The sequence below is a fragment of the Dermacentor variabilis genome, chromosome 5 (genome assembly GCF_050947875.1).
Source record: "Dermacentor variabilis isolate Ectoservices chromosome 5, ASM5094787v1, whole genome shotgun sequence".
In the NCBI taxonomy this organism is placed as follows: domain Eukaryota; kingdom Metazoa; phylum Arthropoda; class Arachnida; order Ixodida; family Ixodidae; genus Dermacentor; species Dermacentor variabilis.
The window spans coordinates 63,534,341-63,561,419 of NC_134572.1; the positions used below are offsets into that span (position 1 = coordinate 63,534,341).

Here is a 27,079-nt window from a genome sequence, read left to right on the forward strand (position 1 = left end):
TTTTGTTGCAATTTGCAACCACGCACATAACGTTTAGCATTGTTTAATCTCGAACTGCCCCTCGACAGTCATCGTTGCAATGTGGAATGCACATTCTATATCTCTTCTGCTCCTTTTGCAAGCAAAGTGTCAAGAGCCTGACGAGATAAAACATTGCTATTGTCTCACAGCTGCATGAGCGCAGTGATGGCATTGTTCCATGCATGTTATCTGGAGGCATGGAAGATAAGGCCTGGGTAGATGGGTTTGTTTTCTTTCTTCGACCGGCACAGATATGTGAAGAAGATCCAACCCGACTCGTCGCGTCAATCCTTGGACCTGCCTGAGACACCAGCAGCCATAGAGGAGGAGCTGAGCCAGCAGGAGCAAGTGCTGAGTGAAATCCATGCTGAGCTCAACGCGGGCCTCCGGGATCCACAGAAAGAGGAGCAGCTGTGGGAGGTGCAGCGCGTCGTGACGCAGCTCAAGCGTAAGGTGAGTTGTAGCAGTGACTTGATTCGGACTGAGCTGGACTCACACAATGGGACAGAACGCTGGTGTAGTTGGCAGACGAGCAAGACGTAACTGAGTCCTGCTGAATTGTGTCATACGAGAGGAAGCTGCTCATGAGCTGCTCGCGGCACGAATCGTTGCAACTCGGCCATGACACACTCGTCTTCGAACTGATTAGGCGATCCATCCCATCATGTGGATCCAGCTTTAAGTGGCGTATCTTGATGAGACATGTTAGGGGAGATCCCGAAGGAAAGGAGAAGAAATTTGTGCGAATAACAATGGGTTGGAGCTTGTGTTGCAGCACTTCCAAGTCATTAGTGTCCATGGCATTTTACTGCTAAGCACAAGGTCATGGGCTTGATGTCGATCTTTGGCAGCAGATTTCAGATGGGAGCAGAATGCAAAAGCTTTTGTGCACTTTGATTTAGGTGCGTGTTAAACGCCAAGTGGCCAAAATTAATCTGGAACACTCCACTGTCATAGTAAGTTGTTCCGGGACATTCTGAAATGTTTTTATTTAATAATGGCTAACCAATGGCCTTGAAAAGAAAAGTGTACTTATCTCTGCACCGTACCGGTGCTAACCCATGGGATTGAAACTTGGAGATTACGAAGAATCGTGAAGGGAAGCTAAACATGGAAAGACAGCAGTAGAGATTAGTGATGAAGCATAAGTAATGATAATCTAGTTGACATTAAGTGTTAAGAGTGGAGTTAGCAAGTCGTGTAATGTGCAGTGCAGATAAATTACCCAGTCGGGTACATTGAATTTAATCCTTTTCAGGATTAGCTCAGCTGCAATTACATAAAATATTCAACCCCGATTTAATGTCTTTAACATACAGAACTGCGTGAAAGTGTTTTAGGTTCATTGCCGCTGTAAGCATTTATGAAATTTCCAACCAGTTTTGTTTAGGCTGTTGTGTCGTCACAGACAACAAAAGGCAACCATCAAGTACCTCTTGATTACTGTGAGTAGACAGATTTAAAGGATGCAGACGTCAACAAGCCAATATACCACGTGATGATGGATCTCGATCTATGTCATTTTGCCAATAAAAACTGTTTTTACGGCAAGAATCACAATGAGACAGTTACTTTCTCCACTTACTTGGAGATGCTGCCTCTGGCTCATAGTTGGGGTACTCAAACGAAAAATTGTTTTCATGTTCATAATACACCAACCGGTAACAAGAACTGGCTTGAAAGGTTATTATGTACGCACCTGAGCAGGCTTCGACCCTAATGAGGGTAGAGGCACAACTTGGGTGCCAAGGGAAGAGAAATGAAATCAGAAGATTGGATGCAGTGTCGAGATAACAAGTTTCATGAGTTTCATGATGCGTTTGGTTATGGAGGAAAGAGGTAACTGGAGATCCTTTGTCCCTGTAGTAAAATTAATTCAGGCTGATGCTGGTGATAACGATAAAAGGAAAATACTGCCAGCATGTATTTTCTTCCTTTTTTTCCACAGCGGCTCATGCATCTTAGTGTTTGAGAGAATAAACAAAGCTTTAGTAAAGTGTAATCATGTATGTGATGTTGCTTAGTACTGAAGATTATGTGTTGAAGCCAAGAAGAGTACTGAGATATGATAAGCACTGAACTGCAAGGAAGATTTTATATAGATAAACCGGGCACCTGGCACAGCTTTACAAGTTATGTCCCTTCCATCTCTTTTTCGAGCACTGCAAAATCAGTTTGTTAAAATATTAAGTATTTGTTAAAATATTAAGGAGGACTGCATTGAGGAATTCAGCTCTGCAAGTGACCAAGTTATTTCCTGAATTTCTTTTATTCACACCCTACTTCATCTAACTTGTTTCACGTGTACAGTAAAATGAGATATACAGGTTTTTCCCAAATAAACTTACTCCTGCTACTTTTAAATTAGTGCCTTAGTTTCGCTGAAGTAGTCTGACCACCCGAGAACTTCAGTTAAGGCATGCAGCACGAATGTGTGCAATATTTATTTTATTTGTATGAGACCCGGGGCGTAGCCAGGGGGGAGGGGGTGCGCACTAGGCACGTGTGCCCTCCCCCACTCCGTCTCCGATAAAGTGTGTGCTCTACCCCCCCCCCCCCCCCCCCACTCGCCCATAAAACTTCCTGGCTATGCCACTGCATGTTACAATTTTGTTCTCCTTCTTTAGGTAGATAATTAGAAATGTAGCTTATTGATTAACCAGATTGAACATCAGTGTCTAAATCTACCTTTAAAAAACCTGTTTGTTGTCTTTATTGTATTATTATACAAGGCAGTAAGACTTACAAAAATGCTAAATGGCATGCACAAATATTTAAGCTTCCTCTTGGATGGCCTTCTTTCTGAAAGCCTGGTGCCCAAGTCTAACCTTGCCCTTAAATGCTGACAGGCTGTGAAAGAACCCTGAGCATTGACCGTTACCCACCCACTTAATACACTGCACAGTTGCGTGTCTTGCGACAAGTGAAGAAGGTTCCTGTGGAGCCCACACGAACAGACTCTATTGAAAAGATTGACACACGGCTTCGACTACCAGCGGCCGCGGAACCAGCTCTGCCACAGCCTCCACCCGAAGCTGTGGCGACACCAGTTGTCGCTCCTCCTCCTCCTGCCGAGCCAGCCCCTGCCAAGGATTCCTCAAGTGAACAGCCAAAAGCCACAACGGCCAAGTCTGCCCCCATTAGCCAAGTCCAAACTGAAGTGCCAGCAGCTTCCGAAATGGAGAGAGTTGTGCCACCGATTCCACATCAGCCCATCCCAAAGGTGGCACCAATCGTATTGGCAGCTCCTTTGCAGGAGGCAGTCGTAGTTCATCAGGTGGGCTCTTTCTGCAACTTGATGCAGCCACTGTGGTCTGACCTGCCTGTGCTCTCCGGCACCTCCGCTTGAAGACTGCGCTCCGCAAAGCTGGGCTTGCATGCAGTTTGCTTTGTTGCACACCTCTGCAAATGAAGACCGCTTGCCTGTGGATGTTTTCTCAGTTGCACACTTTCTTCATTGCCTTTGTTGCAGCCAGTGCCAGCAGTGTTGGTTTCCTTGCTACAGCCATTGTTAGGGTGCATATTGTCGACGGCTCTTCTGTTGCTTTGGGATTGTGCCTCTGCCGTGGCTTGGCCCTCCTGTTTTCTCTGGCACTTGATCTGAAGAGGGTATACCATACAGTTTTTGCATGCGCTGAATTTGTTGCACCTCTGTGAATGAAGACTGCCTGCCTAAACGGCTTGCTTGAGGGCTTTTTCTTGTTCTTAGCTAGGCACTCTTTATTTGCTTGCGTGCTGTCCATGTTTAGGAAAATTGTGATGCTTACTGTGTTGCACTTGCTGCAATCTTATAGCCGTGCCCTTTTTTTTTTTTTTCATGCCTTATCTATGATGTTACATTCTTCATGTTTGAAAGCACTGAACTTTTCATTGTGTAGGCAGTATTGTTGCTTTGCTCTCATGATGTTTCTTTGCTTCTTTTTGCATGTTTCAAGGTTGTTAAGCAGGAAGCCTAGTCTATCTAAACTGCCATATTTAGTTACAATACTCGGGCAACTTGGCATGGCAACCATTAGGTTAACTATTTGCTTTTGTTTATTGAAATGAAGCACTTTGGTGGTGCATTGCAACACTTTGTTTCTGGATGCCTTAACCTAGACTAAGGCCTCAACAAAAATGCATTCTCTGTCCAAACATGAACTGCACTGAGGCTTCACTCTTTTGTTCTTTAAGTGGTATTCACATTAGGGAGCCCATGACACGGAGGGAGGTGTGACGCCATGAGCCATCATATATACTGCTTTGCGTTGCTCCCCTTCTTATATAGACTGTGTGGGTATGATGTGGCGATTGAGAGATGTGAATGTTGGCAGATGATTTTAGCAGCGTGTACTCCCAACATTGAGCGTATGCATGGGTGCAGCTATGCAGTGGTTAGTGAGATGAAAAGCAGTCATTTCATTGCTGAGATTTGACATACCAGCAAGTGTTCATGCCACTAAAAAACAGTCGCTGCAAAGCGATCGACTACCGAGCACCCATGAAGACAGAAGCTATTTTGATACTACCTCTTTACTGCTGGTGAGCCCAGTGGGTAGATTGCTAGACTAGTCCACAATATCCCTGCTGTCTCCTCCACCAAAGGGAGATGTTTTGTTCCATTGCAGCAAAACGTATCCCATCCCCTGGCGATGCGCATTTCCCAATTTGAAGCAAGGGATTTCTTCCCTGCGTGAATGCCACTTTAGTTCCTGTGAAACATGTTAACGTAATGTCTGACTGCCTATTATGTCGTGCTGCTCTTCCATATTCCTGGCCAAAGCTGGAGCTGATCACTGTAAATAATGGCCAAAATAATTATTTGTAACATTATACATAGCACCACACAAATCTAGCAGCATGGCTACACATTTAAAAGGCACCTGCTTGGGTGAAAACAAGGACCATTGATGTCAGGTCCCTTCAAATGCTTTTTTAGAAAATCTGTTGTGCAATTTTTATTAACTCTTTGCATACACATACACCATATCATAAGAAAGGCAGCTTGCCGACAATAGCTGACAGGCCTTTACTTTGTTGTAATAGGTTGTGCTTGCTACTATGCTTTGGTGTTTCACTAATGGTAGTGCGTGATTAAATGTCTAGGAGGATGTCGTCGGCAGTGGAGAGATGCACGCCACTGGTGATCTCAAGGAAGAGGGATTTGAGAAACCTGCGACTGAAGGTAATAATTGCTGCTTGCATGCTGTTTTGGGATGTGAGACCCATTGTGCAGCCTCCAGTCTAATTACTATGCCTGCACAGTTGGCATAAAACCGGGTGTCACTTGGAGGGCACCACTTCCCCAGATATCAGTCACAAATTGCGGGATGCAATCATGGTAATGGGAACTTTCTTTTAGTACTGTTATCACTGCTAGTACAACTTAGGCCTGTGCAAATATCAATCTTTTTGTTCGAAGTGAATTCAAAAGGAATTGTATTAGGGTCAAAGAATTTCGAAATAGTCAGAATGGTTGTGCAATTTGCTTAATTAAGCGCTTCATACAACAGCTAGAAGTTGACAAATGTGTGTGTATGTGTGTGTAAAAAAAAGACCTTTGCTTGCGAAGGGGGAACAGTTTTATCTCAACAAGAAGTTGCATCTTTCCAAAGTGCTGATATTCAAATATTTATTTGCAAGAATGCAAGGCACCGGCAGTTTAGGATGTGTTGCACAAATTCAGCTTGCTGCATTCTGCCTGCATGTGAGCTTAACCTGTTTTGCCCAGCTAGTGCATCGACAAATTTGGTAGGCACGCTCACTGTAATTGTCGGCTCTTCACCCGCACACCTGGATGTTACTTCTGCAGCCCTTTGTCTAGCCCCCTTGCATGTGATTGCGGGCCCGATCACTGATGAGCCACTCGTACGAACGTATCAGTATGGTGGCAAACTTTTTTTTTTAAAAAGGTTTGCCACAGCAGGCGGTAGTGAAGCTTCAAGCTACACTGTCTTGACTGTTCAGCCTAACTAGTGCTGTGTCATCGTGTGTCGACCAACACACTTTAGTGCCATGTCAACACTGATCAGTTCACAGTGGCTGTATGGTTCTTGGAAAGTCGAGAAACCACCTTGTCAATGAGAGTACGGTAAACAACCTGAATGACACTAACTTTCTTCACAGCCATCATTCTTCCAGCATTGTTTGCATATAGAGTGAAACAACATATGGCATTTAAAACTTCGATCACCATTTTAACTTAGTTCAATAATGTTAGTGGCAGTGTCATGGGGATGTTTGAGTGATTGAGTGGGTCCTAAATATCAGTTGGTGACTGCTAATGAATACTTTTTCTGTGACTTGCCTTGTCTATGAGCCAACCAAAACCATGTAAGCCAAAATTGTTGTTTGTACACATTTTCAAATTATATATAATTTGTTTTGAATACATTAAAAATTGCAAATATTGAAATTTGAATCTAAATGAATACCAAATAGTGTCATCCTCACTGATTGAATGTTAGAAAATACTAAATATTTGCACATGACTAGTAGAGTTGCATGTGGAAGTTAAGGAGTTGGAGCAAAACATGTTGAATGCTATCAGTGCTTTAGCAACAACTGGTCTGTGAAGACCCACTGTGGTTGCTTAGTGGCTTTAACATTGCACTGCTAAGCATGAGGTCGCAGGATCAAATCCTGGGCCACGTTTTGATGGGAGCGAAATGCAAAAATGCCCATGTGTCATGCATTGGGTGCATGTTAAAAAAAAAACCCATGTGGTTGAAATTGATCTGAAGTCCCCCACTACAGCGTGCCTCATAATCAGATCGTGGTTTCAGCATGTAGAGCCCCAGAATCTAAACTTTGATCTTTGAAGGTGGCATTGCACTACAATTGGGCAGGCATTGTAGAAATACTAAACAAGGCTATGGCCATTGTCAAGTGCATACCATAGGCTAACTCACATTGAAAATGAAATGTGTGATTTAGTGAAGCAACTTCAATTCACAACACATGAAGCAATGTTACAAGGATCCTTATGTAATTGTAACAGTTGTGTATGCTTCTCTCTGTAGCAGTGCATCACAGCAAGCCCTGTCAAATTTAATTGCTGCCCTTTATTTTATTTGCTATAACCAGTAGCATGTTAGACTTAGTGTCTTGGATTTCACTATGGTAGTGCAAACGATGTTTATCGTGTCTCAAGGTCGGCTACAGCAGCCTGCAGTGTAGTGAAGCTCAATTGTGTAAGTTAACTGTCACCAATGAAGCAAGCTGTACTGAGAGTAATAGTGAGTATGTACTCTTGAAACATGAAAATGGAGGCTAAAAAATTTGTTGTTTCTGCCCCATTAAGAGGCCGAATTAGAAGCTTCAGCAGAGTTGCTGGCGGCTCTGCGCCCCAAGCTTCCCGAGGAAGAGACGGATCCTGAGATGCAGCAGCTGCGGCGTGAGGAGCTGGAGCTGCTGGTGCAGCAGGAGGAGCTGCTCTCACTGGGTGACGAGCTGCGCCGCAAGATTGCTGCGGAGCGCACTGAGGCTGAGCGTCTCCGCAGTGAGATCGACGAGTATGAGAAGCTGGCCAAGTGAGTGTTTCATTCGAGATGTGATGAGACTGGTGATCCTAATTGTGATTTAAGAGAAAGGAGTGCAGTTGGGCCGGTCATGAACACAGACCGATTTCATGATGGAGGTCGCTAGACCACCAGTGCCACAGAGCTTGCTGGTTGTAGTAGCCTTCAGTGGGCTGAAGGGCAACTGTGGTTAGAAGTGTGTTGTGTTTGTACCAAGATGAACCCACTTACACCTCGAGATTGAAATGCAGGCAGATGAGAATAAAGAGATCTTGCAGTGGGAGTGAGGTTGAATAGACGCAGGCCCCAACTTCACCTTAAGTTTCGCTGGAATAATCCACAGTTGCATTGTCCTTGGCATTCATCTTATGTTACCTTGAGTCCGAGCACAACGGAAAAGTGTCAAGGATCACTACCATCCTGGCACTGACAGGGCCACTGCACTTCCTCTCTAAACATGGTGAAATTGGTCTATTGGTGGCCTATTATAGCAAACGATTTGTTGCCTCAGCAATGAATATGCTATCAATGGCACTAGAGGATTCGAAGGCATAGGGCAATACACATGAACTCTCTTAAGATAACAGAGCGCGAGACGTCCTAAAGAGATTCGACCTCGAAAGATTTGTGATCATGTTACATGGCCATCAACGAGCTTTTAGCAAGAACCACCAGGGGCATGCTAGGCTCTGTTTGGTTTATGTAAACGGAAAAAAAACTTATGATTATTCCTAAGACCATTTTACGTAATGTTTCCAGAAAAAAAAAATATATATTGTCACGAGCTCTGTTATGATCCACAGCTGCTGCGCAGACAACGAGGTGGAAGAAGAAGAGAACGACGTGAGCCAAGCTGCCTCGGGACTGTTAAAAACGTGCCTGTCAAACAGATTCATCTGGTTCTCCATTAAACACCTCGTGTGTAACAATATTTTAGAAATTTAATGCAATTCACTACCCATAATAGCAACCACAGTAAGCGATGGCACAGAAGGAAAAAGACGAGACGAGCACTGTCTGACAACTGAAACACGTCTGGTTCACCATCTTTGTAGAATTAATGAATTCTGTAAAAAGCAGACTGCACGCGATAAACTTAACGATCCTAAGAGCGATGTTGGCAACCTTCTGCTTACTGAACATTTTTGTGCACAATGTGGGGCTGCTACTGACTTGTGCTGTTCTTGCTGTAGTCGTGTTCCCTGACCATAGCATCTTGTGCCCAGCAATCTTTCAAGCCTTTCTTGCAGTAGACCTTGCAGACTGGCCATTCTGTGCTCTGTTGCAAAGCATGACAGGCCACAACCATGACAAAACACATGCAGGAAACCTTGCAGTGAACAAAATGGCACCTGTGTGTACTGTTGTACTATTATGCAAGCAAAATTGTTGTAATTAGAAGCAGAAGTATGTTTAATGTAGACAGAAGTGAATTTTTCAGTTCTGTCTCAAGCGCTGTGGGAACGAGAGCACTTCCTTAAGCTGTCACGGGAAGTCACCAAACTCCCTTCATGAAAAGCACCATTAGCCCTCTACAGAAAACAAGTGAAAAAGCGAAAAAGCAAAAATTTTTGTTTTTTCGTGCCAATAATTGCTGGTCATATAAAGCAAGACCAAGCGAAAACTTTGTCAAAGAGTCAGTGTTTATCAAAAAAAGCAACACTAACGAAAGTGGGCTTCACTGTGCGTTTTCACCTTTATTCTTTAAATGTTTCAACATAGTGCATTGTAAAATCGATGAAGTGAAGCTGAGCTCTCTGAATCAATGCTTTTTTTTTTCATCCAACAAGACTTGAAAGCGTTCGCTCTGCCCACTTGGCATGCTATATTGAAATATACAGCTGGCAACACAACAACAAAACAAAGTCTACATTCACAACTTCCAAAATTTTTCAAAAAATGAAGCGCCAACGGTAACGGCACACAAAGAAGGAAGAAAACACAGGACAAGGCGCTACTTGCAACTGTTTATTGAAGTCAAAGGTGGCTCCTTCCGCTATCTGATATTTGCGACAAACACAGAGCAATGGACGAGCTTAAATCGTCTTAAGGGCTGCATGAAAAATAAACCAGTGCTGCGAGAGTCGGGCTTGCCATTTGTCTTTTTTTGCAAATATGTGCTGTACAAGCTTAGCTCATCTTCTGTACAGAAGGAATTAAGCTCCCTTATTGAAAGGGCAACCGTGTGACACTGAGTGTACTCCCTCGGAATAAAGACAAAGGAACTGAAAGGAGTTTGCAGGTACCCATGTGACAGTTATAAATTGGCTGATGTATCTGGACAGAAGCAACTGAAGGTTTTTGGAAAAGTCCTTGCCCTGCAGTGGAAACGATTCAGATGATAATGATGGTTGTCTTGCTTGATAAGCTTGCTTACAGTTGTCTGGAGTAGGGTTTCAAGCTTGGCGACACCTGCCACTAGCTTGTTTCGTATGGAATACTAATAATATCCATTCATACCTGTCCATTTCTATGCCTTTCCCTAGTTTCTGTGGTGAAAATGTTGTATACTTGTTTTCTTAGATTTTTGTAAGTGCTATTAGTTTTTTTCTCTTATTTGTGGAAGAAAAAAAAAAGAGACCTCAAATAACAAGTTTGCCTCCAGCAGTCACCAGAATACAGTTGAACCTCGATATAACCAAATAGTTCAAAACTGCAATTTGCTTCGTTATATCGAAATTTCGTTGTATTGAAATTCGACCTTTTATGCAAATGAGTACAATCGCCGATCAATTTTTCTTGCATGGAAAGGGGCCACAAAATTTTCTGTATTGTCTGGCAATCGAAACAAGCTAATTTGAATGAGAAAACAATTCATGTTGATGAATTTAGGAGTCGGCGATGAATGATATGGTTTCATGCCACGTCGACAATATCTTCACATTGGCAGTGCGAATGACGCGAAGCCACCCACACTTTCACGTGCTCTCCGCCTCCGTGGCTGATAGCGTTGCCTGCACTGGGACGACGCTATCATGAAAAGTGCTGGCAGCGGGGAGCGAATGCTTCGTCTGTCTCGTGCTCCAACGGGTCACCAAAACTCGAGATTACGCAACCTCCAATACTAAACGTGTGGGAAGACAGCTTACATGATGTCATGAGCTCTCAGCACGCCCACTCTTTGCACACGCGGCAGATTACCTCTAAAGCACCCATGTGCAGCCATGGCCGAGGCGCGCGCCAGAAATCGCGACGCATGGCGACTTACCCACCCTGCTCCTTGCATGTGCTTGATTGCGTTACCTCGAGCTCACTCCCCTCCCACTCTTTCCATTTGCTCACGCGGGAAGGCAGCACTCGTGTGTGAAGCCGCCATCTTTCTTCTCACCCTTGCACACTTTCACTTGCACTTTAAAGCACAAAGTGCGCGGGGCATGGTAGGATCTTATCACACTTTGACTTTATACGGAACATGATGCGGCTTCACTTCGGCGGTCGCTCTTGTCGCGCCACATGCAATGTGAGAGGTGCATTTGCAAGCAGCTTCTTGTAATTCAATAATTTGACCATCTGCGTCCGCAGAAGTTTCCATTTACCGTCTCGGCATTCCTTTGCTGCGGAAGCGAAATTTCGTTATATTGAAATCGCATGCAAACACACTTCTTTATATAGAGGTTCTAATTACATGGTTTTCTGTGGAAAAGAGGTTATGAAAACTTAAATACTTCATTGTATCAAGAATTTTGTTATATTGAAGTTCATTATATCAAGGTTTAACTGTATATATCTGTCAAATGTCCTCAAATTTGATTCAGAGTTGTTCAAAGTTGCCTACGGACATCTTTTGTTTTCCCTGTGCTTTTGTGTGGGAAAATCTTAGTTCTTCAGTTAAAAGTAAACTTTCCTCAGTATATCTATAAAGACACTAATCAAGGTTGCATTGGTGAGAAATGGGTGCCTTCCATTGGACAGCTATATATTGTTCGGAGTACTCTTAATGAAAGTTAATGAAAAGTTGGTGAATTCGCTTTTGCTCTGTGATCGGCTAGCTGCCTAGTTGGTTCAGATTGTAAAGTGACAGCCCCGGAAAGGTGTTGGTCCCGGGTTCGAGGACGAAGTTTGCTTCAACTGCTAGGCTTTCTTTCTGAGAAACCCGTATATGTTACCTTTCTAGCTTCCTGCTTTTTTCGAGTGGATACCAATTTTTTTCCCTTTCATGTACTTTCCTCCACCTTGTAGGCTTTCTTAGAACTGATCTGCCACTTTCTATGAAAGTCAATCTCTTGTTTTTGGCAGGATACATGCGTGTACTGGCCCTCAGCATTGATGCTCTTTATTTTGCTGTGCAGGTACAAGCAGTACTCTGTTGAGTCGGCAGACGGCAGCAGCTCTGGAACAGAAGGAAGTGAGAGTGTATCCTTGTGGTTTTGTGGAAAGAATTATGTCAGTATTTCTGGTTTCGGAGGGCAGTGATTTTTTTTTTTGAGCTTTGTGGCAGCCATTGACATACTTTCATCGTGCCTCCCTGTAAAGTCTTTCATGATTGCTGAGTGTAAAGCGATGGTAGCCAAGCATGTGCATCAAAGTTAGCAGTTCATAAGGTGTGCATGTTCAGCTATCATTATATGAATTTGTGTGCACTGCACGGAACTTTGAAATGCTTTCTTTCTTTCTTGCCTGAGTGCATAATCCAGACACACTGGCTTCAGGCAAGCATCTTGCGGTGACCTTTGTTGCCATTCTGCTCACTGTGTTTCCTGATGCTCAGTGACATTTGGCATACCTGCCAACTCTACCGAATTTTCCTAAAACGAAACTGGGCTCATTCTAAGATTTCAGAAATGTTTCATCAATTTTTACAAAAAGTTAATTGTTTGTGAAAAAGCTTTAGAAGTTTGAAAGATAGGACTGTGCGGTGTTTCAAAAAAGGTAATGTAAAAAAGTATTGAAGGTTGAAGGTGCCTATGCAGTGCCCTCTTTTGGCTGTGCAAGAATGCAAGCATACCCTCCTATATACATTTCAGTGACAGCTGAATGCAAAATTGTTTAGTACTGCAAACAATGGCTCAACTGTTTCACTCATCAGTCTTCGACCATTCACTTGAAAGTTGGGTGATGGTGAAAGGACACCAGAGGAGTACTTGCTTCAAGCATTTCCTAAAGCATGCTGCAGGCAAAATCAGCAACAATGAAGCCACTGGAAAAGTCATGTTATGGTTTTAGTGGCCATGTCAGTGTGATCATTGAGATCAACTGTGTATGCCATGTGCCATTTCAAAAGGTAAACAATCGTTAAAATATCTGTATGTATCTCGCAAAAGGCGTGTACTCAGGATAAACTTTAAAAAAAGGATGTTTGCCATTAATCTGGCAGGTTTAGGTGCAGTCTTAACTCTAGGTGGTCAATATTGATCTAGACTGCCCTATATGACACCCCTAATAGCTTCTTTATGGAGAACAGAGTAGAGAATGTGCTCCCACTGCATGCCCACCTAATATTTCTGATAGAAGATAGCACAAATGAAGCAAACAAACAGAAAACAAGATTGGGCAAGTGCTTTGTATTTCTTTGTCTGCTCCTTTTGTGCTGTCCATTAATAATGTCTACCAACTGGTCACATTTGCTACAGGGCTACAATATAGTAGTCCTCCTGTTTGCTAGTTCATCTTGTGCATCTAAAACCGAAACAGTTAGTAACATTAACAATTTGGCAAGTTAAATTCCTTCGCGTGCTAAGTGTCTTACAGACCCTCTAAAACAAGACTTAAAATCACTACAAATGTTTTTGGGCCTGGAGCTACTGAGCAAAAATCTTAATGTTATTCCTTGACTGAGTGGCTTCCAGGATGGTGAAGAAGAACTTAAACAAGAACTTGCTCAGCTTATGGAAGAAAACAAGCATCTCTCGGTAAGTGATAAGTTTCACTGTCTCTCAACTTGATGTGAGGCTTTTTGGCAAACCCTAACCTTGCAGAGATTTTGCCGAAGAAAGCACGAGAGATCATTAGGCTTGATATTTATTTGGGATTTCTGACCCTGTATATTCACAGTTACATTATGTATAAGGTTTAATGTTCGTTGATTTTACCGGAAAAATGAAAGGAAACAAGGTAAGCCAAATTTTTTCTCAGGAGTTCGGTTTTAACCAAAGAAAGGTCAATGAAAGCAAATTTGCCAGAGCGCTAAGATGGTGATTGGTGAGCAGCTGTGAGCCTACATGCACTCCAGTATGCAAGGAGCCTTGCATGCTCAACATCATGTGTCATGATGCATGTGTTTTGTGGTGCAAGGGCCAGATATGGCCAGAAAGTGCCAATCAACTTGTCAATGAGAAATTCATTTCGAATGGTAGGTGTAACATGGCTGCAGAGAGGCTTAATAATCAGTTGCTGAAAAGTGCGAAAAATATACATATCAAAAACAGTCACTCAAGGCTGACGATAGAGAAATGATTACGTATTTCAACATCTGTCAGTGTTTTCATGCTGGAGAATGAAATGGAAAGAAGAGACCAGTGATTTCAGTGACCCTACAATCAGCCACTCTTTTCACCCTTTAATGTAGGAACACGCAATGGACCTTAGCCAGAAGATCTTGAAAGAACGGGAGGCTTGCGTCGAGATCAAGGTCAAGATGCGCTTGCTCCAAAACGAAGCCAAGATGCTGAAAGTCTGACCAGGCTGATCAATCTCTCTTCATAGGGTGACACAATGAACATGGAACGGCCATGCTGATTCCTGCTGTCAGAAGCATTCGTACTACTGCCAAACGTCTCGCAAAAATTCATTCCACTAATTTCTCACACCTTGACTTCTCTCTCTCATTTTCATGCTTAATCTGCTGCCTGTTTTGCTGTCCCCTCTGTGTTCTGTGTCATTTATTCTTGGCTTGTATGCATAGTCAGCGCTCATGGAAAAATTAATGAGAAAAGCGTTTTGTTGATGCCTGTAAATTTTAGTGTAACTGTATTAACACAATACCATGGAGCTGCAGACAGCAGCACTGGCAGTAATGTCTTGCTATGCTGTGCTCAAACATACCACAGGTATTCTGTGTCTGTGTGCTCTTATCTGCTGTCATAAATGCTTTGGCAGTGACAAAAACTTCCCAATGCTTTACCTATCCCCGCCAGGTTAAGAATGAAAGATAAGAACTGTGTTCTGGCTTGAACACAGGGTCACCAGACTTTGCCACTAGCACTGCTTTTCGCGCTTCTGGTATTTGGCTAAAATGGTAACGCTAAAATGTATATTGTACAGGCTAAAGTTGTTCAGTGACTTTTATAAACAACTAGAAACAACATTGCTGCAAAGAGAAAAAAGCCAATTGGTGTCTGTGATGCTGCAAGCTCAGTGTGTATCAAGATGTATTGGTAGATTACTGTAGTTCTTGTGTGCCTTGCATTCTCATTTGCATGCAAAGTAGTTGACATTCTGGCTCTGCATGGCAAGCATGCTTGTGATCTCAAGCTAGTGAATTTGGCCTAATGTTTTTATACATTTTGAACATATGCTTTGTTCGGTATCGCCCCAACTAAGGAACACTGTCTTGACGGAAACAGAAATGGGCAAATACTATTCATTGCAAGACCTCACTGTTAGGTGGCTCATTGCTTTAAAAGCATGTATCAAACATCAAGCCAAGTGATAACCTGGGCTTCGCTAGTGAAAATAACTGCACTTTTTGTGTTGCACGTTAGGGCAACATAATTTGTCGTGAGACATTTCTTTGTCATGTAACACTAGCTTCTCAAGCGAATAGGAGATGCCAGTAATAGCATGAGTCTTGCAGTGCTTTTTCATTTTCACACTCTGCAAGGAGTTTCTTGCCAATAGATTGGACCCGAAATGTGCGTGAGGACTAGTCTAGCACAGATGCCAGTGATGCCATGTTGGTCACTTGATCATTAACAGCACCTGCTAGCAGCAAACATAACTAGCACTCACTTAGCTAACTGCAATTGAAGCGTTGTATACATATAATTCGGACTTACTGTCAGCAGATGCTGCATGCTGTGCTGTTGGTATGAGGCAATACAGTTGAATGCCTTTACAACGAAGTGCTTGGAGCCTTCAAAGTCATTTGTTATACAGGTCACTTGTTGTAGAGGTAGCGCACCACAGAGCTCACAATAGAACTGGGGCAGAATTATTCCTTTGTTATACAGGTCATCTTGTAGAGGCATTCATTGTAGAGGTGCTCGACTGTATATAGCACATGTTTCAGCAACGACCGCTTCCACTTAACGAAAATAGGGAATTAGAGACAAAATTATAATTTAGACATCATAGTTTGCGATAATCCAAATGATGTACTATTAACTAATCAATGTTTTAAATATTTTAGAGCACTGGTTTCAATTGCAATATTGGAGCCAGCAAGGCATGTCTACTTGGTAGGAATTTAGAGAACTGCGAACTATTTAGGTTTGTGTTAATTTTGAAAAACCTGCCACAGGATGCACGTCCTGCACAGTTACGTATGTCTTCAGTGCTTAAGGAATACTGTCTGGGAAAATGATGAGTGGCATTCCACTGCAAATGTGGTGACGGAGGTCTGGGAACTATGGCTAAAGTGAGTTTCCACTGGGAAGACATAACACCAGCAGTGGCAGCCTTGAATTCCACAGTTACTATATGTGCACTAAAGTTATTCAGAATGTCAACTAGCCAAGATTATTTACAGAACCCATAGGCGATTTTTGTGCACATTCTGATCTCCACTATTGCTGTGAATCTCGGCCAGCGAAAGTTGTCATTTCGTCACAAATACAATTTAATTCTGTGAAACTGTTGTCACTGAAATGCACTGTATGCTTCATAGTGCTGGCATCTGCTCAAGCGAGTTCTTGAATTCAAACCTCATGGCTACAGTGTACCAGATCTCGGCACCTTCCAAAACGGAGGAGCATTAGGAAAAAGCAATGTCTCATTGCAGCTTAGTTGGCATGCAGAAATTTCAAGGGATACGTGCCACATTGTTCAGACTGCTGTTGTGGCTAGTAAATGTTTATTAAGGCTTCCATGCCTTGTATGATGTAGTCATTGGTTACCCTCAGTTGTCGTTTCATGCAGCTTGAAGTACGAGCAAATGTTGGTCTCAAATGTAAACTGTGCTTCATAAATTCTAAATTGTGTTGCATGCACCAGCTTGTTCTATTTCACTCATCTCTGGCCATGTACAAGGAAGGCTCCAGTAATCCTGGAAGCCTTTTGTGACTGCATTTATTTATTTATTACTATTGAAGGAGTTACCGTAGTGTGGTGAGACAATAGCAACTAGGTCTTACTCACTTTTCTGCTTGTGGCTTCAACAAAGGCTTTCAACTTAGCTTGTTTCATGTTTTTAGGCCACTGCGTGCAAGTTGGTAACAAGACTTCTTCCAAGCATGGTTTGTTGAGTGTGGATATAGTTTATGATGGACAGGATGTTAATAAATCTCTGTTTGTAAATACACTGTGTGAGTACCTTTTCTGTGTGGGAAATAGTTTGGTTTTGATAATATAAACTCACATTTAACTCGAGAAAACCTTTCAATTTTGTTGGCCAGTTGCATTTTCAATGCATATTAAAGCTTTATTAATTCAAATAGGGCGGCCTGTTAAACATGTTAGATGAGTATCAAGTTAAAACATCACAAGAATTCAGATGTGCTTTAGTAGCGACACAAGTTGTGTTAGACTTAAAGTTTTAACAGGCATTTGGTAGGAGATTCAGCTGGAGGAGAAACATGGGCTAGTTGATGCTTATTCCAGGATTTGAGACATTGCATTACAGAGGTCTTCCAGATGAGTAAAGAATACAGGGTAGGATTTCTAATCCATAAGGACATAGCGGGCAACATCAATGAATTCTACAGCATTAATGAGAGGGTAGCAGTCGTCGTAATAAAGCTGAATAGGAGGTATAGAATAAAGGTAGTAGAAGCCTACGCTCCAACCTCCAGTCGCAATGAATAGAACAGTTTTATGAAGATGTTCAAATAGCGATGAGAAAAGTGAAAACTCGGTAAACTGTAGTCATGGGTGACTTCAATGCAAAAGTGGGGATAGAGCAGGCTGGGGAGCAAGCAATTGGCAATTATGGCATCGATTCTAGTAACACTAGAGGGAGAGATGTTGGTACAATTTGCAAAAAGGAATAGGCTACAAATAATGAATACCTTCTTCAGGAAGTGTAGTTACAGAAAATGGACCTGGAATAGCCCTGATGGAGAAACGAGAAATGGAATTGATTTCATACTCTCTGTCGTTCCCAGCATAGTGCAGGATGTAGTAGTGCTAGGGTAAAGTGCAGTGGCTGTATATTAATGAGGTCTAGGATTTCTCTCAATTTGAAGAGAGAGAGAGAGAGTAAAATTAAGAAGAAACAGGCCAACCTAGACGCAGTAAGGATAAAGGCGGACGAATTCAGGCTGGTGTTAGGAAACAAATATGCAGCTTTAGAACAGGAATATGGAAGATGACACTGACGTAATGAATTACACCATAACTAGGTTGATTTCAGAGACGGCAATTGAAGTGGGAGGTAAGGCATCAAGGTAACTAGTAGGTAAGCCTTCCCAAGTAACAAAGGACCTAATAAACAAAGGTCAAAACATGAGTGTCCTAACTCAAGAGATCAGATAGAATTCGCTGAACTGTCAAAACTGATCAACAAGAAGAAAATAAGGAATGTTAGAAATAATGTGGGAAAGATTGAGGACACAGCAAAAACTAGCCGTAGCATGAAATCGTGAAGAAAAAAACGTGTAGCACAAGGCAAGATGTATGCAATGAAAGATAAGCAGAGTAATGTCATCAGCAATTTCAGTGATATAGTAAAGCCAGCAGATTCCATGCTGGTCTGTACAGTACCCAGAGCAGCCATGCTACATTTCATTTGTAGTAGTGATGAACAGGATACAGATGCTCATTCTATAACTAGTGATGAAGCCAGAAGGGCCTTACAAGACATGACCCAAGGAAAAGTGGCAGGAGAAGAAGAAATAACAGTTGGTTAAATCAAAGATGGAGGAGATATGCTTGAAAAGCTTGTGGCCCTTTATACACAATACCCCACGACTTTCAAGTATACCAGAGAGCTGGAAGAATGTCAACATAGTACTAATCTATAAGAAGGGAGATGTTAAAGAAGAACTGTAGAACCATTAGACAGCTTTTAGAATTGTATGACATATTCACCAAGATAATTTCCTATATAATCTGGGAATCAACCAAGAAGAACAGGCTGGCTCCAGGAAGGGATATTCTACAATGTATCACAACCATGTCATGAGTCATCTAATTGAGAAATCTGTGGAGTACAATCAACCTCTCTATATGACTTCCATAGACTATGAAAAAGCATTTGATTCAATAGCGATACCTGCAGTGAATGTCTTCGACAATATCTGCAAAGATTCCACAATTGCCATCATTCTCCAGAACAACAGTAGAAGTTGCCTATCGAAAGGAGTCGGGCAAGAAGGCGCAATCTCTCTGATGTTATTCAGGCATGCTTCAAAGAAGTATTCAAGCTATTGGAGTGGGAAGGCTTAAGAGTGAGGATCAACGGCAGATATCTTAATAATCTTCGGGTCGCAGATCACATTGTCCTATTCAGCAACACTGGGGACGAATTACAAGAAATGATTTGTGAACCTTAACTGAGAAAGTGCAAGGTGGGGCTGAAAATTTGCAGAAGACAAAGCTAGTGTTCAGTGGTCTGGCAAGGGTACTACAATTTAGAATCGCCAGTTAGCCTGTAGAGTCTGTACAGGAGTATGTTTATCTAGGTCAATTGGTTCATAGGGCACCCTGATCATCACATCATCAGCCTATTTTATGCCCACTGCAGGACGAAGGCCTCTCCCTGCAATCTCCAATTGCCTCTGTCATGTGCCAACCGATTCCAACTAGGGCCCACAAATTTCCTAAGTTCATCGCCCCACCTAGTCTTCTGCCGTCCTCGACTGTGCTTCCCTACTCTTGACACCCATTCTGTAACCCTAATGGTCCACCGTTTATCTAACCCACTCATTACATGACCTGCCCAGCTCCATTTTTTTCTCTTAATGTCAATTAGAATATCAGCTATAACTGTTTGCTCTCTGATCTAAACCACTCTCTTTCTATCTCTTAGCATTATGGCTAGCATTCTTCGTTCCATCGCTCTTTGCGCGCTCCTTAACTTGTTCCCAAGCTTCTTTGCCAGTCTCCAAGTTTCTGCCCCATATGTCAGCACCAGTAAAATGCACTGATTGTGCACCTTCCTTTTCAACGATAATGGTAAGCTTCCAGTCAGAAGCTGACAATGTCTGCTGTATGTGCTCCAACCCATTTTTATTCTTCTATAAATTTCCTTCTCATGATCAGGTTCCCCTGTGGGTAATTGACTTAGGTAAACGTACTCCTTCACAGGCTCCAGAGGCTGACTGGTGATCCTGAACTCTTGTTCCCTTGCCCGGCTAATGATCATTATCTTTGCCTTTTGCATATTAATCCTCAACCCCACTCTTACACCCTCTCTATCAAGGTCTTCAATCATTTGTTGTAACTCGTCTGCAGTGTTGCTGAACAGGACAATGTCATCTGCAAACCGAAGGTTGCCGAGATATTCACCGTTGATTCTTGCTCCTAAGTCTTCCCAGTTTAATAGCTTGAATACTTCTCCCAAGCACACAGTGAATAGCATTGGAGAGATTGTGACTCCTTGTTGGACCCCTTTCTTTATAGGTATCTTCCTACTTGTGTAGAATTAGGTAGCTGTGGAACCTCTGTAGATATTTTTCAAGATATTTACGTAAGTGGCCTGTACTCCTTGATTATGTAATGCCTCTATGACTGCTTGTATCTCTACTGAATCAAATGCCTTTGCGTAATCTATGAAATCCATATATAGAGGCTGATTGTACTCAGCAAATTTCTCGATTATCTGATTAATGACTTGCATGTGATCCAATGTAGAGTATCCCTTCCTGAAGCCAGCCTGCTCCCTTGGGTGACTAAAGTCCAGTGTTGCCCTTATTCTATTAGAAAATATCTTGGTGAACATTTTATATAATACTGGGAGTAAGCTAATTGGCCTATAATTTGTCAATTCTTTAACATCTCCCTTTTTGTGGATTAGTATAATGTTTGCATTCTTCCAGTTTTTTGCAACCCTTGAAGTTGATAGACACTTCTAGAGAGCCACCAGTTTTTTAAGCATTGTCTCCTCCATCTTTGATTAAATCGACTGTTATTCCATCTTCTCCTGCCGCTTTTCCCCGCTTCATGTTTTGCAAGGTCCTTCTAACCTCATCGCTAGCTATAGAAGGAGTCTCTGCAACCTGTTCATTACTGAAGAATACATTGTTGCGCCAAAAAAGGAAAATAAAGACTTGAGAAGGAAGAGTACGAAAAGACAGATTGACAAGTCTTTATTTTCCTTTTTTGGCGCAACAATGTATTCTTCAGATCCCAACCAACTTGCCCAGCAACAAATTCTACCCTGTTCATTACTGCTTCGAATGGAGGTATTGCGGCTCCTCTGGGTACTGAACAGGTCAGTATAGAATTCTTCTGCTGCTGTTACTATACCTTTGAGATTGCTGATGATACTATCATGCTTATATTTCATTGCAGACATCTTGGTTTGTCCTATGCCAAGTTTCCATCTCACTGATTTCATGCTGCATCCATTTTTTACAGCTTCCTCAGTCTTTCTCACGTTATAATTTCGAATATCCCTTATTTTCTCCTTGTTGATCAGTTTTGATAGTTCCACGAATTCTATCTTATCTCTTGAGTTGGACCCTTTCACTCTTTGGCGTTTCTTTATCAGGTCCTTTGTTACTTGGGAGAGCTTGCCTACCGGTTGTCTTGGTGCCTTACCTCCCACTTCAATTGCTGTCTCTGAAGCCAGCCTCGGTTTCATTCATTACCTCCATGTCATCTTCATCTCTGTTCCAAGGCTGCATATTTGTTTGCAAGTACCAGCCTGAATTTGTCTGCTTTTACCCTTACTGCATCTAGGTTCGCCTGTTTTTTATTGACCAATTTTACCCTTTTTCTCTTCAAATTGAGGTGAATCTTAGCCCTCACTAACCTATGATTTCTCTCCCTTTCGACGCTCTCGTTCGGATAATGTGTCAGTCTCCTCGCGCCGTGCAACCCGTATGCCAGGGCCTGCTGCTTGCGAAAGGCGTGGCTTCGAACTCCGCGCTTGATTGATGGCTGTCGTCACAGGGAGAGGCGGTGAGCTCGGACAGCCCCGCCCCGAGCGCGTTTTTCTTTCACAAGGCTTTTTGTTCGTAGCGCTTCGTGAGGCACCCGGGCACGTGTGTGTCTTGTTGGCGTGTCCGTTGACGCAGTTAGCGGCTGCCCGCTTTCGGGATCGCTAAGTACATACGCACTGCACTTTATCCTACCTAACACTTGTACATCCTCCACTATGCTGGGATCGGCAGAAAGTATGAAATCAATTTCATTTCTTGTTTCACCATTAGAGCTTTTCCAGGTACACTTTCTGTTGCTATGCTTCCTGAAGAAGGTGTTCATTATTCGCAGCTTATTCCTTTCTGCGAATTCTGCCAGCATCTCTCCTCTAGCGTTCGTAGAATTGATGCCGTAGTTGTCAATTGCTTGTTCACCAGCCTGCTTTTTCTCTACTTTTGCATTGAAGTCTCCCATTACTACAGTACATTGAGTTTGCACTTTTCTCATGGCTAATTCAACATCTTCACAAATTGATGTTGGATGCTGGATGTTGGAGCATAGGCTTGTACTACCTTTAATCTATACCTCTTATTAAGTTTGATTACGACTTCTGCTACCATCTTATTAGTGCTATAGAATTTGTCAATGTTGCCCGCTATGTCCTTATGGATTAGGAATCCTACCCTGTATTGCTTATCTGGGAGACCTCTAAAACGGACATCATGGCCGTTAGTCAGCACTGTATAAGCATCACCAGTTCTAATCTCACTAAGGCCAATGATATCCCAAACAATGCCAGATAGTTCCTCAAAGAGTCCTACTAAGCTAGCCTCACTCGACAGAGTTAAGGTGTTAAAGGTTGCCAAGGTCAGTTTCCTGATCATGAGAAGGAAATCTACAGAAGAACAAAGTTGGGTTGGAGTGCATATGGCAGGCATTACCAAATCCTGACTAGGAACTTACCACGGTTGTTGAAAATCAGAGTGCCCAATCATTGAGTTCAACCAGTGCCAACATACAGGGAAGAAACTTATAGGTTAACAAAGAAGCTTAAGAGCAAGTTAAGAACTGTGCAAAGAGCGATGGAACGAAAAAATGTTAGGCATAACGTTAAGAGACACAAAAGGGGCAGTATGGATCATAGAGCAAACAGGAATAGCCGATATTCTAGTTGACATTAGCAGGAATAAACAGATCTGGGCAGGCCTTGCAATGCACAAGGTTACGGAATGGGTGCCAAGGGAAGGGAAGTGCAGTTGAGGACAGCAAAAAACTAGGTAGGGTGATGAAATTTGAAAATTTGCAGGTGCAAGTTGGAATCGGCTAGCGCAATGATTGGAGGAGCTCGCATGAAGAGGCCTTCATCCTATAGTAGACTTAAAGATAGGCTGCTAATGATGGTTTGGAGTTAAAGAATGTGGGGCAAGAAATTTAATTATAAATGGGGGTGCATGTTACATCCTACTAAGTCCTACTAAGCTAGCCTCACTCTACAGAGTTTGTGTGTTAAAGGTTTCATCTTTATAATTGAGGCTTTATAGCAGCCAGCCTTTCCTAATTGAGAAGTTGCACCTTAAGGCAAAACCCACGTATAGCCTTCATAACTAAGCGGTTGGACCTTGAATATCCTTTGTTATACAGGTCATCACGCTAAGGCTGCCAGCTACAGCAGGAAGTCAAGGACAATATTTATGATGGTTTTTAGGACAATACAGCCAAGCCCTTGAGTGCTGAGCAAATTCACATTACACCCTTGTGCTGTGCAGTGAGGAGGTGGTATGCTGAGCATGGTTCAGGGGCCAAACTCAAAAACTGATGTCGCACTTAAAACAAAAATTGAAATGAGATAATGACATATTGAGGGCCAACAAACAGACCTGTCTAATGCACTTGGCATCATATTTTTACATGGAGCACCTCATTGCAAATATTGGAGCTAAATGTGGACCAATGCTGACATTTTGGTATGTTTGTGATGTTTTTCCAGAAAAACCTGCTATGTCCTGGTGCAAGAAAATATTTAGTGTAAAGCACAGCTCTAGGACATTCACATAAAATTGAAATTGCCAATAAATAATGCAGTATTGTAAGACAAACCTTTCTAGGTTCATTAGGCAAAGTTATGCTGAGATATAACAGACCAAAATACCTTTCATATTATTTTTCTCCCAAATCATGTTTCACATACTTGAGTAAACTTTAAGAACATGCCATGCAATGAGTTTTATTCAGCAAAAATTTGCTGGAAGATGACTCTGGGCTGGGCTAGTAAATAGTCACTATTCTTTACAAGAAAATCTGAGATGGTCAAATGACACGTATGAGACATTTTTTTTCTGTATTTGCTTGTCATGTTACGATGTGAAAGGAGGCAAGCGGACAAGTCATATGCTGAAGTCTTGAAGGCTCCCTCGTCCCAATTCAAACGCTGACAGAAGCCGGGGAACATGGGGATGCAAATTGGTATATCAAGAAGCTAGAAAAATAAAGTAATATCTCATACAAAGTCTCAACAATGGCTGTAAAGAATTACGTGATACATTTTATGGAATGACATTAACATAATCAACCCTTCAACCTGCACTGAAATAATACTAGTCAACTCGCCATGTTACATTTTTGATGTATCGATGTCTCTTTCGCAGAACTTATTCAATTCATGCGGAAGGGTATTCTTAAATGTGCCATTTTACGGTGCTTTTATGTTTTAGCATTTTACTTCAAGACGTTGTAGTCGCAACGTAGACTACGAGACAAAATTATAGCCTCATTGCTGGTGTATTGAATGGATGTATAGCAGTAATAATTGCTCGAACTATCTTTGAGAATTCTTATGTGAAACTTCAAAGCGGCACCACAAGGAACATGAAAATTATAATCTGCTATGTTTAGTTTAAGCACTGAGAGTAAAAAAAAAAAAAACTGAAGTATACAAAAGATGCATCTGGTTCCTTGTTCCCCACTTTGTAAGTCAAATCATACAAAAAGTTATGAATATTTGTTGGCGTGAATACTAGCCACAGTGATGCCCATGCTATGCAGGAAAGCAGTAGCTTCACAAATGTGAAAATGGGTAAGTTCCTATTGTACAAGGAGCATTTGTTCTTACTCATTGCAGCAGGCACCTGATTTGTTTCTTACTACATTCTTTGGTCTAGTCAAGCAGTCGTTTTCTTGTCAGATTAAGGAGCATGCAGAAGCCGCCCCATACTTGATTATTTTGTTAAATCAGTTTTTCTGGGCAAACAAGGTAGCCTGATGCTGGAGCCTCCACGTACTTTGTTCTGTTTCTGTAAAGCACTTCACAGTAACGCGGAGTGTTTGCTAATATTGCACAGTAATGAATAAGGGTGCTTGCACAGACAGTATTCAAGATGTAAGAATAAATGTTACACTGCTGGTCAAGCTTTGGTCGAAGTTTGGTCTGAAATCGAATGTGTGATCTTCTGTGTGTGAAAACATCTACATGAGGGGAAGGATTGCTCGTAATAATTTGTATGTGCACTGTTGAAACACTGATGGATAAAAGCAACACATGGGGGAACTATAGATTTGCAAATCAACCAAAGTGCAAATTTTGAGTGTTTTTACTGAAGTAATGCTAGATGCACAAGAGGCTAATCTCGACGGTACCTACAGTGATTTCATTTTTCTGGGCTCCTCAATCTTCCGAAAATTGTCAGATCTGACAAATAGCCAACCAATGTCCAGTCATTACAGAGGATGCATGACATTGCTAGTAGAAGAATTCAAACAGAAATGTATAAAAGCATGTAGAAAAACTGTCTATCAAATTGATCAGTTTTGATAGGCATGGTAACGAGAGAGCTAAGTATTTGCATACCATAGCTTCTGCAATAGTAAGGAACCTTTCATTTTTATGTTTTTCTTCTAACATAAACTTGTTCATTAAGGCAAAGGTATGCCATCTCAACAAAAATAGAACATGACCACATCCAACAAATACAATATTCACGCAACAGTTTGACTTAATATTTATATAGTCCATTATTTATTTTAAATTACTCAAAAGCGTGCTTGTGGATTGTAAAGTATATATATATTGTCATTCTCAGAATCTTCTTTTGCATTACTAGAAGCCTTCACAGATTTGCTGTAGTCATACCCCAAACGATGTAGTGTAATGTAGGTGACAAGCAAAGCACACGTTATAAATAATTAATTTCACCGTCTTAGTAGTGAGGTGCCAGTTGCGGTTAAAACACTACCTGCATGATCACATTGCAATAATTCTGAGAAATAAATGCCTAGTACTTTTATAAACCTTACTATTCGTATCAATGAACTCGTAAAGGAAACGTCATCCTGGGGGAAAAAAGAATGTTTGCCCTGTGAATGAAAAATAGCCCTAACTTTCAGTGTTTATTTTTAACTTATTAGTTGTCCAGGTTTCCACCTTTCCAAGGCATGGTTTTCTTAAAAAGATTTTCATCAAACAATGACGAATATGCTCATATAACCCACATACATAATAAACTTAAACTCAGAAGAGATATATACTACCGTATTTACTCTATTTTAAGCACCCCCTTTTTTCCATGATCGCGATGCCCAAAGTAAGGGGCGGTGCTTAGATTCGAAAAATCTAGAATGACCCCTCTCCCTCTTTTCGCTGCGACATCACGATGAGACGTGTGCGAGAAATAACATTTTATTTTGCAAATATTCAAAAGAAAAATCGGTGCAGACAGTGAACCCACCGCTTGTCTCGGATGCTCAGACACTGCCACTCGAGCTCGTCGCACCGCTTGAACCGCCGCTCTTGGTATCCCACCAGGAGCTCGTCTTCTGTTCCGTCGAAGTAGTTTGTGATCGAGCACTTCTTAAATGATTTGACCACAACGTCCACTTACACCAGCTTCCACGCGTCCGAAATCCACTTTGCGATGGTTGATGGGGACGCTTTCTGCAGCTTTCCCGACGGCGTCTTCTTCCGGTCAGGGTTTCGCACCCACTCTTTGTACTCCTGTAGGAGATTGGCTTTGAAGGGCTTGTTGACTGAAACGCAGAGGCATGCGGGCGTCACGAGCCTGCGTGCCTCTGCAGTCCCGCTGAATGGCGAGATCACGCCGCGGACGCCGTTCCACCTCGGGACTCCGACGGCTCCGGCTCGATGATAGAGTGAGCACGCGCGCTTGGTGGCCTTGGCTACACGCTCTTCCTAACAAATAGGGGGGTGCTTAGATTCGCATGCAAACTTTTTTCCCCATTTTTTCGCGAAAATCGAGGGGGGGTGCTTAGAATCGCAAAAGTACGGTATATCATTTATACATATAATAATAATAATAATATTTGGGGTTTTACGTGCCAAAACCACTTTCTGATTATGAGGCACGCCGTAGTGGAGGACTCCGGAAATTTTGACCACCTGGGGTTCCTTAACGTGTGCCTAAATCTATGCACACGGGTGTTTTCGC

The 27,079-nt window shown here is 42.2% G+C and overlaps 1 protein-coding gene across 4 annotated transcripts in view; it reads left to right on the forward strand.

The window, feature by feature from the left end:
• Window positions 1-16,915, forward strand: part of Rlip (Ral interacting protein) — a 29,491-nt gene extending 12,576 nt beyond the window's left edge. For 2 of the 4 annotated variants that reach the window (XM_075692606.1, XM_075692607.1), the window contains exons 9-15: window positions 273-474; window positions 2,927-3,298; window positions 5,107-5,185; window positions 7,304-7,532; window positions 11,810-11,873; window positions 13,307-13,369; window positions 14,026-16,915. In XM_075692606.1, coding sequence (XP_075548721.1) covers window positions 273-474; window positions 2,927-3,298; window positions 5,107-5,185; window positions 7,304-7,532; window positions 11,810-11,873; window positions 13,307-13,369; window positions 14,026-14,136 — 1,120 coding nt within the window. In that variant the 3' untranslated portion in view covers window positions 14,137-16,915. The remainder of the gene's footprint in view (window positions 1-272; window positions 475-2,926; window positions 3,299-5,106; window positions 5,186-7,303; window positions 7,533-11,809; window positions 11,874-13,306; window positions 13,370-14,025) is intronic. The other 2 variants (XM_075692608.1, XM_075692609.1) reach the window with 2 other exon arrangements.
• Window positions 16,916-27,079: the final 10,164 nt, after the last annotated feature.